This window comes from Piliocolobus tephrosceles, chromosome 7, assembly GCF_002776525.5.
Source record: "Piliocolobus tephrosceles isolate RC106 chromosome 7, ASM277652v3, whole genome shotgun sequence".
In the NCBI taxonomy this organism is placed as follows: domain Eukaryota; kingdom Metazoa; phylum Chordata; class Mammalia; order Primates; family Cercopithecidae; genus Piliocolobus; species Piliocolobus tephrosceles.
In genome coordinates, this window is record NC_045440.1 from 70,549,187 (window position 1) to 70,562,318 (window position 13,132).

At 39.7% G+C, this 13,132-nt stretch overlaps 1 protein-coding gene across 6 annotated transcripts in view; it reads left to right on the top strand.

Moving 5' to 3' along the window:
• The window catches only part of SULF1 (sulfatase 1), a 192,105-nt gene that overhangs the window by 113,765 nt on the left and 65,208 nt on the right, over nucleotides 1–13,132 (top strand). For all 6 annotated transcript variants that reach the window (XR_003309603.2, XR_003309602.2, XM_023222412.1 and 3 more), the window contains 2 exons: nucleotides 7,142–7,293; nucleotides 9,746–9,915. Coding sequence is in view for 4 of the 6 variants with exons in the window: in XM_023222412.1 (XP_023078180.1) it covers nucleotides 7,142–7,293; nucleotides 9,746–9,915 (322 nt within the window). In the remaining 2 variants the exon portion in view is untranslated. The remainder of the gene's footprint in view (nucleotides 1–7,141; nucleotides 7,294–9,745; nucleotides 9,916–13,132) is intronic.

Consider the following 13,132-nt stretch of genomic DNA (forward strand, 5'->3'; position numbering starts at 1 on the left):
AAAAAAAAAAAAAAAGAGTAGGAAAAGGATAATATGGGCTCAGGAAAACAAATCTTGATTTGCCTATTAGTAAATCAGAAAAAATAAAAATTGGGGCTGGGTGCAGTGGTTCACACCTGTAATCCCAGCACTTTGGGAGGCTAAGATGGGTGGATCCCCTGAGGTCAGCAGTTCGAGCCTGGCCAAAATAGTGAAACCCCATCTCTACTGAAAATACAGAAATTAGGCGGGTGTGTTGGTGCATGCTTGTAATCCCAGCAACTCAGGAGGCTGAGGCAGGAGAATCACTTGCACCCAGAAGGCAGAGATTGCAGTGAGCCATGATCGCACTATTGTACTCCAGCCTGGGCAATAAAGCGAGACTCTGTCTCAAAAAAAAAAAAAAAGACTGAAATGGCAGTGATAGAGCAGTGATAGAGATCTCTATGATTTAAATTTATCCTTGATGGGAAAATATTGCAGTATCTCAGACAATTAGGAAATAAAAATGTCTTCATGACAATAGTTATTGATCCAACCATGGACAACAACCCATTTGAAAATACACAGATAAGTACACACAAGTGGCAGGAATCTTAGAAAATTAAGAGAATTGGTAGGTAGGTATTAAACCAATGTAACTATTTATGAGACACTACACCAGTAGGGAGAAAGTCAATGTGTAAAGATTTTATTGTTTTCCTAATAATGAATTTATTATTTGGAACACTTAGCTACAAACCTAAGAAAAATAATGAGGGAAACTGAAATATGTACTATACATAAATATCCAACTAGAGAGTAAGTTTTATGTAGAATAACTTAGAGAAGACAAATTACTAAGGGGCTTATTTTGGGAGGCGTCCAGAATCCTTGGATTTAAATGAATTAAATTAATCCAGTATTATATTTACCATTGTATGACATGAGTTTTCTCTTTCAGAACTGAGGCATATTTTTGGACTGGCTATAGCCTAAATTTTTCTAACTTTACTCATGGAAAATATGAGTCTATGAGAGCTTGAATGTTCAAGAAGGGGAAAATGCAGTAACATGTCTACTGCACTTCATACTCTGACAAGTGAAATAGGAATGAGATTGGATTATCTATCATCAAAATGAACATCCTGCCTGAAATCAGCTCCAAAAAAATTAACTTAAATTTATTATGAGGATATCAACATTAATATAAAACCTGGCATAGGTTTTAAGGTAAAAATAATTATCCATGGCTGAGAGATAGCATTAAGTATTTAACAAAAAAAAAAAACTGAAGCAAAATCGAGAAGATCACAGAATCATATTCTACCTTGATTTGTTATGAGGACTTGGACAGGCCAGTTTTCCAATCTGTACGATGTAGAGATTGGCCTAGAGTGATTCCTAAGTTTTCTTTCTTGCCCGAAATTACTGTATGTTATAACTTTATTATACTCATGGTAATTATAATATTGATTCATTTAACAATTGTGGTATTCTAATTACAATCCTAACACATGGTACATAAAATCACGTATGAGTTAAATCTTAATCACATGAATTCTACCTCATGTCACTGAGGTAGAATGGACAATATTTAGTAGACATCTGCAGTAAATCTTTTTGTGAAGAATTCTTTTGTAATAAATCAAAAAGAAAAAGAAAAATTATGTCAAATAATGGTAAATACAATATTGGATCAAAATTTTTTTTGTCTTTTTACATTACAAAATTTATGTTACTCATAGCAAGTATATTTATTCTCTAATATAAGATGTTTTTAAATGTAGAGTTCACTTAAAGTAAGACAAACTAATATTCTTAATTTTATTATGATGTAGATTCTTGATAAGTACATAAACATGAGATACATCATACATTTATTAAACCACAGTGTGCTTGGAACATACTAGACATTGGGTTGAAGACATTTAAAGTAAGATTCCTGTCTTCACTATACTTACAATCTGGTTTGGGAAACCAGACTGCTGTATACAAACTGACATTAATCATAATTTTAACTTGGTTCAAAATTATATTTATAGTTACTACCATGAAATCCCATCACCCTAACTAAGTCTATCAATTAAATAGATTAAAATTTCAACATATCTTTTGATACATTAAATAAGATTTGACTTTTCTGCAGCATCAGATCTTCGGGTTAGTTACTATTGCTGGCTTTAAAATAAATGCCTTGGTTTCAGATAGTTCCAGGACATTTTTCTCAGCATTATGGAACAGGTTGTCCTAGACAGAAGTAGCGTGGCCTAAAGCCAACAATAATTACAATCAGGTCTTCTGATCTTTCTCCCTGCCTCCCAACCCACACCACCTTCTTAAACAGCTGTGAAGGGGAAGTGCTTAATGGTGTCCAGAAAAAAAGAGGATGGGTGAATGGCATGTCAGCGATGTATTCAGATAGCAGGAGTTGAATTGAATTGCCAATGCCGAAGTATAGAAAAAAGTTGAACTATATGTAACCTACATATAGACATAACGGCAATATGGGCAAGAAAGCTAAATTCACCTTAGGAAGGGAGAGATTTAATACATCTGGAGGAAAATAATTAGCAGGCCAGATAATCAATTGCAGAGCGCCGCCAGGAAACATCATGTTGAAAGAGGCCAGAGGTGATTACAAACGAGTCTCAATGTCATGAGGCAACAAAAAGGCCAGAGCAACTGGAGGCCAACAGTGCTGCACCCTGACACCCGGGGCCCCCATCGGCCTTGGGATCAGTGTGATGGGTAAGCGCACATCTGGAATACTGAGTACATTTCTTAACGCTCCATTAACACAGAGACACCGAAAACCTGGAGGGAGTTCTGAAGCAAATAGCAAGGACTATTAAAAGACTTGAAGGAATAGTTTATAAGGGAAGGATTAAGTCAAAGGGGAATGCCATGGCAATGGGTAGAAAACAGTACAAAATATCCTACAAAGTAAAACAATGAGGAAAGGGCAGGAATGACGTGGGGAGAGGAAACAAAAAACCCCAACAACGAAGTAACTTAAAGTGCAGGAAAAAAAAAATAAAACTAATTAAGCAGAAAATGTAAGCCAAATGGAGAAGTTCATTGCCGTAAAACAAATAGTAGTGGGGAAGAAAATATGTAACCTCCGAAGAGATATTTTCAAGGGCACAAGTGCAGAACTCTAGTGTGAGATTTTCTTACACAGCAGAATAGAAAATCATTTACTATAAGACAGGGCCAAAAGGATACTGATAATGGTGACGCTAATAACAATATTAGTTGTAGGAGCACTTCACAAGCCCTTGTTTTGTGCCAGGCACTGTTTTCAGTGCTTTACATATGTGTTGATGCATTTAATCCTCTAAACAATCCTGCCACCATTATCATTATCACCACAGTGGCTTTGTAGAAGGGTAGTTGGGGGAGGGAGAAGTTACGTAACTTGAATGTAGATGGATACCCTAGCAAGTATTAGGGCCAGAATTTGAACCCAAGCAGGCTGGCTCTAGGGTTTATATTCTCAATCACTATGCTTTTTGCCTTTTTGGGAAAAAAAAAAGGAGAGAAAAGTGGGATAAACCCGTAGGGATGAGGAGGAGGCCAAGGAAAGCACAGGGCCTGAGGTTGTTAAGTGCAAGCTTTTTGGAAACAGTCCCTTTTGAACATTAGTGGGGTGTGGCCTTGATCTGCTGCCTGTGGCTCCAAGTCATACTGCATTTTGTTGGAAAAGGAAAATCATCTTGTGGTTCTATGTGAAAAGGTCAGTTCGTCTCTAAGACAGGAATTCCTCATTAGAAGAATTCCTACTACACATAGTCAGCGCAGAAAGAAATCCTGAGTCACCTGATGTGAGACCCTTTGACACTTTGCCCTACACTGATCAACCTGCTCAATGCCCCTGGCAGAATCCTTAAGCAGTGGGCACTTGGCTGACTGACGACCTAATTGGTTCACTCATTCACAGAGTCAACAAATAAACATTCATTCAACATTGCCATATTTCTCTGACTGGAGTCTAGACTCTTTTAAAAATAATGTAATAAGAAATAACAATTTTGGAAACTCTACAGCTCTATTCTATGAAAATGTTTTGAAGGCCAAATCAGCTTTAAAAAATATGATAATTTGGCTGGGCGCGGTGGCTCATGCCTGTAATCCCAGCACTCTGGGAGGCCTAGGCAGGTGGATCAATCACCTGAGGTCAGGAGTTCGAGACCAACCTGACCAATATGGTGAAACCCCATCTCTACTTAAAAAACAAAAAGAAAAAAAAATTAGCCGAAATTAGCCGGGTGTGGTGGCATGCACCTGTAGTCCTAGCTATCTGGGAGTCTGAGACAGGAGAATCGCTTGAACCTGGGAGGCAAAGGTTGCAGTGAGCCGAGATCACAACACTATACTCTAACCTGGGCAACAGGGTGAGACTCCATCTCAAAAAAATAAAAAAGATAATTCAAGCAAAATCACAAATTTTTAAAAGTCTAGACCTAGTAAAGTCCCCAGAATACATTGGGTTCATGAACCCAAGTTCAAGAAACAAAAAGAATGGAGCCCTGAACTGTGTGCAAGGATGGAGAGTGCCTCAGAGACAAGGCAGAGGCAATATTTGCCCTCAAAAAGCTTATAGTCTAGCAGATATTCAGCTTCTACATGAATACAACTATACCACAATGGAGAAAGGGAAGATGACATTAGAACCACAAAGACAGTGTTGTGGAATTAAGACAGAGACTGTGAGTGAAATGGCATCTATTCTGGCCTTGATATATAAAGAAGCAAATAAAGGGAATTACACAAGCAAAAATATAGAGGTGGGAACCAGAGAGCAAATAGAGGAAACATTAGCTGGAGAGAGGGACGATTAACAGAGAAATAGGAGATGGGATTGGAAAGGGCAGCATTTTGTCCAAACTCAAGGTAACTCTGAGGGCAAGCTAGCAGAGTACACTTGATTCTGCAGTCAGTGAGGGTTATCTGAGATTGTGAGAAGAGGGTGAAGTAACCAGAGCAGGTCCTTGGGAAGATCAACCAGTGGCAATCAGAGTGGAAAAACCCTCCAGCCTGGCTGGGAAAGTCAGTGAGACCATGAGCATCTGTGAGGGGTGGCAAGTTACCAGGGATGGTGGGAGGGATTTGAGCACTGCTTCCAAGGCAGACCCAGTAGGGGGTGGAAACTGCCCAGTAAGGGGAATGCAGGAGCAGGTGGAAGCAGAGGAGACTCTGGAGGGCCAAGCACAGTTCATGGAGGGTGATTATGCCATTCAGAGGAATGGAATAAAGCTGAAAGGGAAAACCGGTAATTCCATTTTAGGCAATGGCATTAGGAAGCAAGTAAAACATTCAGATGGAGGAATTCTACAGGTACAGGTGCTCCTTGACTTACGATGGGGTCACATCCCCATAAACCCATCATAAGTTGAAAATACGGTAAGTCAAAAATGCGTTTAATATACCAAACCTACTGAACACCAGAGCTTAGCTTAGCCCAGTCTAACTTAAATGTGCTCAGAACACTTATATTAGCCTACAGTTGGGCAAAATCATCGAACACAAAGCCAATAGGCTTGTAATAAAGTTCTGAATATTTCATAGGGTTGATTGAGTACTGTACTGAATGCATACCAATTTTACACTGCTGTAAATGTGAAAATCTTCAATTGAACCATCATCGGTCAGGGACCATCTGTAGTTGTATATCAAAGACAAAAGCAAGCTAAATAGCTATCCCATAGAGACACCAAAATTATGTACATTAAGTTTAAAATTCAGAATGTGTGTTTTCAGACCAATGTCAATAAAGTGCCCCAGTTCTAGAATTCGTTTCTATTATCCCAAGCCAGTCTTCCAGGAACTACTGTTTTTTACCATGGATGTAAGCGAGGGCACCTATAAAATCTGTTTAAGGAAGCCAGGAAATGGCTTTGACATGGAAGGCATCTGGCAACAGCTTTATAACATCAGAAAAACTAACACTTGCCTACATATGTGTATGTATGTATAGGGGTGTGTGTTTGTGTGTACACACATATATATACATACACGCACACATGCATATACCTATACAGATATATATAAAATAAAGTTTTCTCTGGCCCTTTCTACTTGAAGTGAAAGCTATGTGTGTGGCTAGAGTGACCAAACATTTAAGTTCACCCAGAATCGTGCTTGTTTATACCAGATTTTCTGTAATTACAATTACAAATAGCATCCTCTTTCTCTCTCAAAAGTATTCCAATACATTTACGACTACCATTCGGCTAGTTTGTAATGTATTTTTCACTTCAAGAATGAACCCATATTGTTCCTGGAATCCCAGCTTCTTCTTTTCTTCACGTACCCCTCTCCTGTCATCATCTTTTGCAGAAGACCAAATTTCTATTCACCTTCTCAGAAAAACCCGGTCAGCCCTGTGGCACAGTGGTCTTTCTTGGAAGTGACATGACAAAGTTATAAATGTGAAGGCCTTCCAGTGGCTTTTTTAGTGAACTATGTTGTCTTCATGACACATATACTTCTACTATACTATAATTCTATGAAAATTAGTAATCTATATAGTAACTTTATGTTGAGAGAATTTTTATTATCAATAATAGATGTATACACTCATAAAATACACATAACATAAACACCCATTACATACTATACATGTGATATAAAACCTGAGCATATCCCATAAAATTGGAGTTTACCATGGTTCCCTGGTTTGGAAAATTTGTACTCTCTGCATATGTAAAAACAAAAACAAGCTTTTCAATAGTGTTTTTATAATTCACAATTCTCAAGTAGTAAGAAAACTTATCACAAAGACTGAACTTTCAGTTCTCCAACACTTGTCCGGTGGTTGCATTCCAAATCTCACGCTACTTCTCTGATTGTTTCATCAACTTAACAAAACGGCATAGCCTGATTTTACTGCAGTAGGACCATAAGAAATAAATGCACCCAGAGTGCTGTGATCATTATGATGCTTTCATTGAGCTGTAATCCATGTACTTGGATACTACTTCTATTTATTTTTTAAAAATGTGTTTATGTCACTTTGCCAAAGGATTGGAGTATTACACTAATGTCATTTTGGCATTCACTATTACCTAGGCCAACTTTTGTTTTACCATCTCTTTTACAAGTCATAATTTTATACTTATCCATTTATTTAGGATTAATCATTTTACATGAAAAAAATAATTCTTTTTTCCCACTGCAGCCTTTTTTGGAAAATACCTCAATGAATATAATGGCAGCTACATCCCCCCTGGGTGGCGAGAATGGCTTGGATTAATCAAGAATTCTCGCTTCTATAATTACACTGTTTGTCGCAATGGCATCAAAGAAAAGCATGGATTTGATTATGCAAAGGTAATTTTCAGGCACTTTTACACTGCATCAATTTACTTTGTGCATAATGGGGAAAAGCCATTTTCAGTGAGTTAAACTATCCACAAGATTGGCTTTCTATGTTCTCACAATGTTAGCATGAGAAATGTTAAGGTAATTTTAAACTCTAGGCAAGGAAAAGACTCTCAAGGAACGCTGCCTTTGTATAGTGATTTCCCTTATTAGGATGAAAGGCAATCAGGCTTTGATGAAAGTATCATCAAGGAAATCAGAATTCTCTGCTCTGTCTTGTGATAATTTTTGTCCCCCCAGCTGCCCTGGACCCAACCAGGGACTTGTCCACATAATCAAATGTTCATATTGTACTGTTTTACTTTTCATTGGGACAAAAGTATATTTTGTCTGTGGCTTCAGATTTAGGCACAAGCATAAGAGCAAATAAATATGATAATTAAAGGTTGAAAAACCACATTCCTTGTTTTTACTCCTGTTCTGACCAAGCTTATATGTGACAAGGACACCTGCCCTATCACAGCAAGCGTCCACAAAAGTCTCTAATGCTATCAATTCTAGGATTTTCAAATCAGTTCAGAGAAACTGAAATCAATGTCCCATGGTTCTTTGACAAATGGGTTCTAGTTTTGACTTAAAAATTCACAAAGATTTTGTGATAGCTGACTTAAGTTTACATTTTTTTCAAATCATAAGAATGAAGGGGAAAATATCTTTGAATTTAGCCTGCTAATTTGCCTAAAATATCCCCTTCCCTTCCAGCCATACCCATCTCTTCTTCATTTATATAAAAGAAGCTGAGAATCTGCTCTATCTAGCAACCTCTCCCAACAGGCTAGATCACTTGGTAGAAATCGGAAGGAGAGAACTTGATTTAATGTTGGCATATTGCTGTCTTTTTGCTTGGCCTGATTTGAGCACAAGGGACTTGGTGGGAGATAAGATGTAAGTCCAGTTCCTTCATACCCTTCAGAAAACAATGAATGCAAATGAATTTATAAACATTGCTAATAGGCTTCCAAACTCATGAAAGTTAAAAGTTAGCATAGACCTTGGAGGCAAATTTGAGCAATATCCTTATTTGCAAAAATGAGAAAAAAGCATTCTGGAGTGGCTCAACCACTCATCCTAGTTCATATCCCCGGCTGTGGATACAATCATTGCATGCAAATGGTGCAGACCATGTGCACTAATTGTCACTGCTCTCCTTTGCTGTCTGTGGGGATGCTTTTCATGCTCCTTGTTCAAGTTATTAACCTTTCTTTCCCTTCCCTGTTGTCCTAAAGAGAGCAAAGTAATCAAGATTCTCTCCAAATACTAAATCAGCGTAACTTGTTCATTATCACAGTTGATTAAGTGTCAAAGACAACTGTGTCTGAAAAGAATATATATCTTTTTTCAGTGAGGAAAAGAATGAAACAGACACCCCTTTGGAAGAGGAGGGAGATAGCCTGTAGACTTGCCCTAACAATGACATGTGACACACACCATCCCTCTGATACTGCTTTTGCAGCTGTTCTGGTCCTTAAATCCACAACATGTGATTAGCCATGCCTGGAAGCCTTCAACATTTGCAAATATTGCCTAAACACTTTCTGAATAAAGTTTATACTGGAGCTCCAAGCCAATGACACACACTTAAAAGAAGCAGGTGGTTTCAGTTTTCATCTTTTCTTTCCTTTTCACTCCATTTCCTCCCTCCCTCTTACAGACCTGCATCAGCCCCCCTGACTGTGGGTTAAGTCATTTTATTAGCAAGTCAGACTCTAATCCCAGCAGCTGTATTGCTTTAGTTGTGCAATTAACACAGTATAATCTGCAGGAAATCAACTGCTCCCTATTCAAGTGTTTCAAGTAAATTAACTGATCAAATGTTACAGCTTTTCCCTGTGCTCCTGGATTTTGGCCATGGCTTTGATTAGTGATTATTGTAATTCCCACAGGTGAATTTTTCATTTGAAGAAAATACATTTTCTTGTGTTTGCGTATTTGTGTGCGTGTGTGTATGCGTGTGTGTGTGTTCTGCAACTGTAAATTTGAAGTGGGCGTGGGTGTTTCCTGCCCTTAAAGTAATTAGATTTTTTGCCAAGGAATTACATCAGTGAAACCTGAGACTGAAATATGTATCTGGGGTTTCATGTGTTCTAGTGCTTTCATTGCCAGATTTATCATTATCTTGGACAAACACGACTTGACTTTTTTTCCCCCCATTGCTAAGTTGTGTATTACTTAAAATCCATTTTTCACATGTTACCAAGCTAGCAACCCTAGAAAACAACTGGCAACTGATTTTCTCTATTATCGAAGATGCTTGGCTGCCTTGGGAGGTGCAGCTTTCCTTCCTGCTGTAGACCTTACCACTTCGTGCAGTGAATTGCTTCTGGGGAAAGCAGTTATTCAAATGTGATCTGATGAATGTCACCTCTTGTAATTTTTGTTTTGTGTCAAATGTATGTTTCAGGACTACTTCACAGACTTAATCACTAACGAGAGCATTAATTACTTCAAAATGTCTAAGAGAATGTATCCCCATAGGCCCGTAATGATGGTGATCAGCCACGCTGCGCCCCACGGCCCCGAGGACTCGGCCCCACAGTTTTCTAAACTGTACCCCAATGCTTCCCAACACATGTAAGTAATAAACTCAACCTGCAACCTGCCGAACATGCCTTTCCCTTTTCTCCTCGCCCCACTCCTCCCCTTTACCCTGTTTCCTTCCACCCTGTGTATCCACAAGGCTTCCTTCATGAAAGGATAACGTAAGTGCAGACCATGAAACAGGCAGAGCCGCTGAGCCTGAAAGAAAGCGCCTTATCTGGGTGGTTTGAGGAGGAATCACATTTCCAGCATTTACAAGTAGCTAAATAGAAAGGAAGAGACGCTCATACAGTGAATGGGGGCAAGTTTTACAAGACTTTCCTTTCATTGTCTTAAATAATATTCGTGTGTCTGATCTAATAATAATGATGATCAAATAGTATGCTGACCCCTGGTCTGGTTATAGAAACATGGGTTTATTTTCCAGGCGAATACTGTAGCAGCTTTGCTGCAGATGTGCAATTAAAATTCCTGCAGAAGGCAGCATAAGTGTCTTGCCCAAGAGGGCTTCTCAGGTCACAGCTTTAAAATAACCTGATTTTTTTAAAAGAGGCAAGAATCTTGGAGATGGGGGAGGTGGGAAGGCACAAGGGAGAGGGCTGATGGCATGAGGGGATGAGACAGAACAGAGAGCTGTCGTGTGCCACAATTCTCACCAGACAAAGGTGGAAAAATCTGGATGCTCTGGCAGCAAAGAACATGATTTTGTTGTTCACTCAGTTGACACCATTTCTTCCCAAGCTTTGCCATCAATATTCAGTCTTCCACACAGAGCAGTGGAGTTGGCTCTGTGTCTGCTGAAAGCCTGACCATTAGGGAGACAGGGAACAGAAAATTGGTATCTGTTTCCTATATTGTGAAACCTCCAAAATTGGTTCTTAATCTATTTGTACTTAAATATCATCTCTTTTCATCCACACTGGTTATTAGCCAAGATTCCAGGCAGAAAGAACCTTATGAAAGTAGATGGGTAAATACTGCGGGCTCTCTAGTTGCTGGTCACTATACATCCCTAGAGAAGTTTTTATAAAATGTTCTTTTTTTTTTTTTTTTTGAGACAGAGTCTCGCTCTGTCACCCAGGCTGGAGTGCAGTAGTGCAATCTCGGCTCACTGCAACCTCCGCCTCCTAGGTTCAAACAATTCTCCCACCTAAGGCTTCTGAGTTGCTGGGACTACAGGTGCACATCACCACACCTGGCTAAATTTTTTGTATTTTTAGTAGAGATGCAGTTCCACCATGTTGGCTAGGCTGGTCTCAAACTTCCTTGACCTCAAATGATCCACCCACCTCGGCTTCCCAAAGTGCTGGGATTACAGGCATGAGCCACTGCGCCCAGCCTCATAAAATATTTTTATTTGTACCTCATTGTAACTAATTGACTTACGACTCTTGGTCAGTGGTACACAGATCATCTCTACATCACCTGACTTAGACTAGAAAGAAGGAGGCCAGAGCTGACTCAGGACAAGAACTAACAATATGAAGCCAGGGTGGGTAACCTACTGAGCATGCCCAGGAACTCAGAGGATGGAAGTGTTTTTTTGTTTGTTTGGTTTTGGTTTTTTGTTTTCTGAGACAGTTTCGCTCTGTCGCCCAGGCTGGAGTTCAGTGGCGCCATCTCGGCTCACTGCAAGCTCCACCTCCCAGATTCACGCCATTCTCCTGCCTCAGCCTCCCACGTAGCTGGGACTGCAGGCACACCCCACCACGCCCGGCTAATTTTTTGTATTTTTAGTAGAGACGGGGTTTCACCGTGTTAGCCACATGGAAGTGTTTTAATGCACAAAATATCATCAACAAATCGTGAAGGTTGCCCCAGCACCTGGGAATATAGCTGGGATAAGCCGTTATGGTTTGGAGTCTACTCCATGGGTGGATATTTAAGCTTCTGAAGATCTTCCGCCATATATAACTCTGCAACTAAATTCATGAATGAAGCCCATGAGTGACAAGTGGCTCTCCATTATAGCTCACTTACAAATTTAGTAGCCCACTGATTGAATGAAAGGAAAAAGTCCTGCGGGCTTTTTCAATACCCCTCAACCCCTCTGTTCCCATTTCTGTTGAATCAGAAATCACTTTACCTTTCTTTATTGCATTAGCAGAAACCCAGCCTAAGGTGACTTCCTATAACTGTAAACTTTACAGATGTTCCCCTAAGCTGGAGGAGAAGGGGTTGACAAAACAGAGTGCTTTATGACTCCTTAAAAGTCAGCCTGCCTTTGAAGCTTTGAGGCAAGGTCCTAAGCCTGCAGGAAAATCAGCCTCAGGTCAAGAGGTTCTGAGAGCTCAGTTGCATGGATTCAATATTGCATGAGGGGAGGGGTCTGCAGAGTTCTCAGGGTCTCAGCAATAGCTTTTTGAAAAGCATCTCTGATTCCAGTAATTAAAAATTCTATTTCATTCCACAAATATTCATCAGTGCCATATGTGATACTATGCAGTCCAGCAGTGATACAGATAAGCATGAGGAAGACATAGTTGCTGACATTTAAGGACTGATAAGCTAAGACAGGGGTTGGCACACTGGTACCCACAGTCCAAACCTAGCTTGCCACCAGTTTTTGTTAATAAAATGTTATTGGCACACAGTCATGCTCGTTCATTTATATATTGTCTGTGGCTGCTTTCACAATACAACAACCAAGTTGAGTAGTTGTGTCGGATACCATACAGCCTGAAATACTATCTTAGCCTTGATAAAGTGACTTTGCCCCAACCTCTGCTCTAGGGGCAGGATGGGCAAGTGTCCCAATGGCGATATCACCAATAGGGCTGGAAGTGACAAACACAGAGCAGACATTGGCAGGGCTGCGGAGTGGGGAGGGAGAAGCATTCATATCTTCAAGGGAAACCAGGAAAACTTCATGGACCAAGGCTTTCAAAGTGGGCCTCAAGGATGGGTAAAATTTCTGCAGATGATTGTATAGAGATTGGGTTTCAGGAAGAGAATATGGCAAGGACATGCGGTCACTGTGTAAGGGATGCAATCTAAGATGTGTCCTAGAAACTGGAGAATGGGCTACAAAGAAAGCAGCACTAAGGAACAATGCTGCAAAGGGAAACTGTTGCAGAATATTGAGGATGTCAGTGAGTTTGTATGTAACTGCAAGCAGAGAGTCACTGGAGGTTGGGTAGTAACAAAATAGGAGGTGGCTCAGACATTTCCACGTGCAAATAGATTCAGTAGTTCCTTTTCAGTTCAAATGAACCATCTATTGCCCTTATTTAGTGATTCTGTAAAGTAA